Source organism: Cryptotermes secundus, unplaced genomic scaffold, assembly GCF_002891405.2.
Source record: "Cryptotermes secundus unplaced genomic scaffold, Csec_1.0 scaffold8013, whole genome shotgun sequence".
NCBI classification, from domain to species: Eukaryota; Metazoa; Arthropoda; class Insecta; order Blattodea; family Kalotermitidae; genus Cryptotermes; species Cryptotermes secundus.
Window position 1 is genome coordinate 19529 of NW_019739697.1, and position 6153 is coordinate 25681.

Consider the following 6153-nt stretch of genomic DNA (forward strand, 5'->3'; position numbering starts at 1 on the left):
AGTATCGAACAACGATTATGGCGGCACTGCAGAAACTTTTTGAATCTGTGTTATATGGCATTCGAGATAGCTCAGTTTAAAATAATTGCTTTTTCTAAAAATAGTGGGACAATAACACTCATGTTTTCGTACATACGAAATTCGAAGAACCCAAATCTGTACCATATTTTCTGTTTCAAGGCAAACTTGTTAACAAGTTGTCAGAAAGTAATGTGCAAAAATGGGCCGAATATTTCGTGAGAATTTGTGTTTTATGTGGTAAATATGGTGTGCAGATTTAATTAGTTTTTTAATTCAGCTTGGTGACTGCATATGTTATCTCTGAGGTGTTCGATTTTAGGTATTGGTTATCCTGTTACAATGAATCAACCTGATTGTAAGAAACTGGGGAAGTAGCGTAACATGGCCGGGAAAGGTAGAAGTTACCGATTAGAAACGGAAATAGAGAAAAGTAGAGAAGAGTCCAATTGGAAGAGAGTTATAGATTTAGCCGAACAACTAAAATCAAGGGCCCCTGATTTCGGTGAGTTACTGCAGTGCCGCATTTTGTAAGTTGCATTTAGTTTTCCAAGTTCGACGAGGTTATGTATGTTATAAATTCACAAATCGTTATTGCAGTATGACCTTCAGAATTATTTGTGTTGAATGAAACTTCCGAATAAATGCATTTCAGGGCCGATTGTGTAAATAAAGTTTAACGGTACTGTTTTTATCATTTTATGAAACTTTGTTTTTATTTCTAGAGCATTTGGCGAACTTCTTAATTGGTGAGGGGAAACTGGAGTCGTTTTTAGAGGAATTTCCCCCAGTTGATGCAAACATAAGTAAGGCTCGCACAGGTTTAACAGAGGCCAAACGATATTTATTGAGCACTGCAAGTGAGCAAGGGAAGAAGGTAATTAAATTGATGTACTGATTTTACCCATCTGCAGTTATTTATAAATACATATGATTAATCTTCATGGACATTTTGAGTGACACTTGTGGATTTCTTGTACTTAATGGCACTTAACTATATTGTATGAAGATATCATGGTTATTATGCTAAGGGGATTGTCATCAGAGCAAATTGTTAAGGGACACATGGATATTGTATATTCATTGTTTGTATACTGCTGTTGGACGTTGGTAGTGCAGTAATGAACATTTTCTCTTCTAGGCTGGAGTTATATTGGATTCTAATCTGTTGCTTGGAAAGCTGCACTATGCTATGGGAATGTATGAAGAGTCACTCAATTATTACAATCAAGCAGAACTTCAATCTTTTACAGAGAAACAGCTGCCTAGTAGAAGTTTGAGGATAGTTGCTGAATCATATGCAATTAAAGGCACGTTGAAATAGTAGTTATTTGAATAAACGAGTCATAAGTTACTTAACAATGTGTACCAGCTGCAGAAGTGGAAAACATTTTATGTGTGGTGAATTGGAAAGGATTCGTTGCTAGGAGATATCCATGATGTCTGTATGTCTACGATTCTCCCCCCCACCAACTATTGAATGCCTGAACCGGGCTTTATGGAACTTGGCATGTATTTCATGGCACCTGAGCCCATCTGAATGGCATACTTCATGAATCCATCCCATTATTCTTTGTCTCTGTGTATGTATCCCACTTAGCGGCCTCTGTAGTCTAGGGGTAACGTTCCCACCTCATGACTCAAGGTACGTGGGTTCAAACCCGGCAGAGGTCGTGGAATTTTTAAGGGTGGAAAAATTCAGGGAACAAGTCCTCCGGGAGGGACTTTAAGCTGTGGGTCCCATGTCGTAGATTTATGGCACGTAAAAGATCCTCATGTCTCTAGGAGACCTTTGAGCAAAATTAGGCAACACATTTCCTGCCCAAGGAGTTTCCAATGCCTCTGGTAGATGGAGGAATTATCAGGTACCGAGGGCTGACCTTGTTGGCTGAACGGGGCTGATAGCACACACCAGTACCGGTAGGGTATGGCAACAGTAGAAATTAAAGGAGGACACACAATGGACCAATAACTGGTCTAAGTGCATGGGGAAACCCACCCCCTCTAATAATAATAATATATCCCACTTTCATTGCTAGGAAATGGAACAGTAGAAATGTTACGCTGGCCATGAATACACACGCAGCAATACAAGGAATGTTGGATGTGCTGATTTCTGTGTGGTTCATATTGTAAAGAAAACTGTGATTTTAGTCTGCAAGCGAACTATACTGACCGAACGACTGCCACTTGTCAGCTAAGTTTAGTGCCAACTTTTGTGGATAGAGGGTGTCACATGGTCAGCGCAACGAATGCCCACGGCCTTTAATTTCGGTTTTCTAGACCGGAGCTGCTATTTCCTTGAAATAGCTCCTCAGTTATCATCATGAGGCTGAGTGGACCCCATTCCAGACCCACTACGTCTCAGAAAGAAAAGAAATTGGTATTGCTGAGAATCGAACCCAGACCTCTGGATCTGTAGCCAGGAACTCTGACCACTAGACGACAGAGATGGTTTGGGTCCATGTCATATCAAAGGAAAATGGGCAAAGTGTTCTTCCCAGAAATTAGCATTGGTAAATATGATTTTTTCATTAGTTTGGTATTAATTTCTAAATGCTTCGAGAGAGCTGCTTTGTTTCTTCTCCTCTGTTGACTAATATTCTGCATCTGCTCTAACTTATATGTGTGAATTTTTGTATTTTGTTGTGGCACAGGTATGTGTCTGGAGAAAGTGCGTCCTTCTTCATCATCAAAGTACAAGCAAGCTGAGTGGGATGAGCAGAGAGTGAAGTGTTTTGAAGTGGCTGGGGATCTCACACTGTTGTACCTTCAGGAGCAGGACAAGTTGCAGCAGCAGCAAACCACAACCATCAACACAGGTACAGATCTGTGTCATGACAGCAATGGCTGCATTGTGTTTGGTCTTGCCCTCTTTTCTCTTTGTTTCTGTATTTGTAAGTACAGTACAGTCTTGGTAACATATATGGGACCAAGGTACTGCTGGATTACCAAAAATGATGGATTACTGGAAAAAGTCAGAAAAAATTTATTAAGTTGTATTAATAACATAGAAGTTTCAGAATTGATTATCATTTATTTATTTTACATGCCCTGTACTGTGAATTTTTGTCCATTATCAATATTTAGGGCTTCATTTCATTGCATTTTTACAACAACAAAAAAGTGACAATAAATCCGCCACTGTATGAAAGGTGCTGTACAGGAATGTACAGTAAATAAATCAGTTTATCAAGCTTGAATGAACAGCCTCTGCTGACTGTAGAAACCTGCACAAGGTGGCAGATGCCTGTCTGGTGCCTGATGTCGGATTACTGGACGTGTCGGACTAGTGCACAGCCAGATTACCGAGATTGTTCTATATCACCTGTATCCTTCTTGAGACACTAATGGTTGCTGTTTATAGAAACCAAATTTCATTACTGTGTGTGCAGTAGGTTGCCAGTAATCTGTATCCTCATCCAAATGGATCCAGTCTCCATGTTCCTCTCCTATGTTTTTCACTGTCCATTGTTTAGGTCATCCCAAAGAATCCTTCCATGTCCAAGGTTCCTTGGACTCAGCCACAGCATTTGGTTTAAATTAAGTCAAGAATCAGTGAAGCTACTTACTCCATGAAAAAGATTGTGATTACTTTGACCATAGTTCATTTCTGTTTGTTAAACATAATCAAGGAGCTGGGATAACATATTTGTATAGTGACTGGCTACAGGCTGGGCAACCAAAGGTTCAGAGTTCAAGTCCTGGTGGTGTCAAGAATTTCCGCATAGTCCAGACCGGCTCTGGGGTCCACCCAGCCTCCTATCCAATGGGTACCAGGGGCTCTTTCTCCGGGAGTAATGTGGCCCAAGTGTGAAGCTGGCCACTCACCTCCAACTAGTGCCGAGGTCAAGAAAATGTGGATCTATACATCCACTGACCAATATGTCTTTGTGGTGTAGTGCTTAATTTGTTAAGCACAGGAACAACCTTTTCAAACTTAATCATCTTCTCTGCACGCTCACTGGTTGCTGGAACACACACATCAGGCCACCATCCATGGTACACACATCACTGTAAGAACAATGAAGCAGCACAGAAGAGGAGTGCCACGACCCACTTACACTTTTTACATGTAAAATTTAACAGGCACAAAATTTTTTACAATAATTTTTTAACGTATACCCCTCGCGAGTTATATAATACTCTCTCTCCCTTTCTCTTTTTTTCTTGTTGCTCCCACTTTGGAGCTTTCTTTCACTTCAGTTTCTTAATCCTAAGACAGTCGATACGACTTATTGGATGGAGACTAAGCCCATCGTAAGGCCGCTACCTACACAAAACAACACAAACACAGAATAAATGCAGGCAAACATCCATGCCTTGAGCGGGATTCAAACCCATGAACCCAGCGTTCAAGCGAACAAATATAGTTCGTGCTTAAGACCATGCGGCCGCTGCGATCAGTGTATATAATACTAGACAACAGTTTAACAATTTACACAGAGCATTATATATACCTGATGATGGCCCTGTGGGGCTGAAAGATGTCATGGACTAAGTGGCGATTGAACCGAGACCGGTGAAGCTGCATTGAAGTCTATATTTTGTGTGTGTGAGTGTGTTTTAATGATAAATGGGCTTGTTTACAAGGTTAGGTACCCAACTACTGTTAACTGTTTTGTTTCTTGTGAGACTTCAACTTACAAATAGGGCTTTGGAACATAACCCGTTATTAAGTCGGTGATTGAGTGTATTTCCTTAAATGAGTGTGCTCTCACCCTCCTGCACCATTAGAATTGTGCATCTTAGTTTACGTTACATAACTTCAGCAGTGACTTTATATATATATATATATATGATGGAAGCAAACCAGTCTGTAATGTCACATTAATGTAATTCACTCTGTAGGCTCATATTCACCACAGCCACCAAATCCTGAACGTCAAATTGGGCCTGTTTTGGAAACAGTCTTACAGCGAGCGCCAATCCTTCACATTCAGACAGGGAAATTACAGTCAGCTGTTACTCGCTACAGGTATTCCTAGCCAACAGTTTTAATGTTATTCATTAATATGAATGTATTACTAGGAATTAGAATATTGTGAATTTGTATTCTTTATGTTTCTCTTCTAGCATCATTTGCATTCTTTACAGGTTAAGATGGACAGAAAGTCTCCAGTCTGTTTCATCATCCCACAATTATCATGTTTGAGATATTGACAACGCTTCGCCCTCCCTTGTTTTCCCCTTTGTTAGTTTAGATAAATTTCACATCAGTTACTTGGATTTTACTTTTGTTTCTCTTTGTAGGCTCCATATTTCAGCATTACTGTTAGGATCAGTTTCAAATATACTTTATAGGTCTTTGTTTTTTATTATTGTTGGGATATCTCTGTTCTGTAATAATCTTTTAATTAATTGACATAATTTATGTTTAATTCTATATTTTTGTCTTGATCTCTGCCTTGATTTTTCCTTTGAAAATATTGTACTTTCCATTTAAATAAATTTGTCCACCTTATTAACCATTGTGCTGTTGAATCCTATTCTGATGTTTGTATCTATGTTTCTAGAAATTCCCATGGTCAGTGTGTTGTCCACATTAATTTTCAGTTCAATTTTTTTTTTATAAAAGGGTTCTGTTAGTTTGGCTTCCCTGCAGTTTCCGTTTTGTCTTTCCCACCTCACATTATCTGCAGTCTTCATATGTGGCTCAACTGTTACATCTTACTGGAGGGAATGTGTAAGAGAGATTCATTGCACCCATGTTATGTTATTTTTGTGCATTTAGATACTTATTTTATTCTTCAGTAGTAGGGCCAAAAAGTTCAGCAATACTAATACCAGTGGTAAAGTTGAGAAGATAGCAAGAAAACCATGGCTTACACAGGAGATGATGAGTAAAATGGAGGAGCGAAGGAAATGGAAGAATGTCAACAATGAAGAAGGCAGGAGGAAATACAGGAGACTGAGGAATGAATTGAAAAGCGCCACGGACAGGGCCAAAAAGGAATATCTTGAGAAGATATGTAATGAGATTATAGAATTTCAAAGAACAGGACGTTATGATTTGATGTACATGAAGACAAAAGAACTAGGATGGAAAGAGAATCATGGGATTCAAAATGTTGGCATCGAAGACTTCCAGGGGAATAGAATAGTAGATCAGAGGCAAGTGCTGAAAATTTGGGA

General features: G+C 39.3%; 1 protein-coding gene across 1 annotated transcript in view; it reads left to right on the forward strand.

Annotated features, from left to right (window-relative positions):
* Nucleotides 1–6153, forward strand: part of LOC117282017 (tetratricopeptide repeat protein 7B-like) — a gene marked incomplete at its 3' end in the record, with an annotated part of 11380 nt that continues 5227 nt past the window's right edge. The window contains 6 exon segments of the mRNA XM_033754473.1: nucleotides 1–258; nucleotides 341–523; nucleotides 744–895; nucleotides 1160–1328; nucleotides 2676–2840; nucleotides 4870–4996. Of these exon segments, the coding sequence (XP_033610364.1) occupies nucleotides 403–523; nucleotides 744–895; nucleotides 1160–1328; nucleotides 2676–2840; nucleotides 4870–4996 (734 nt within the window).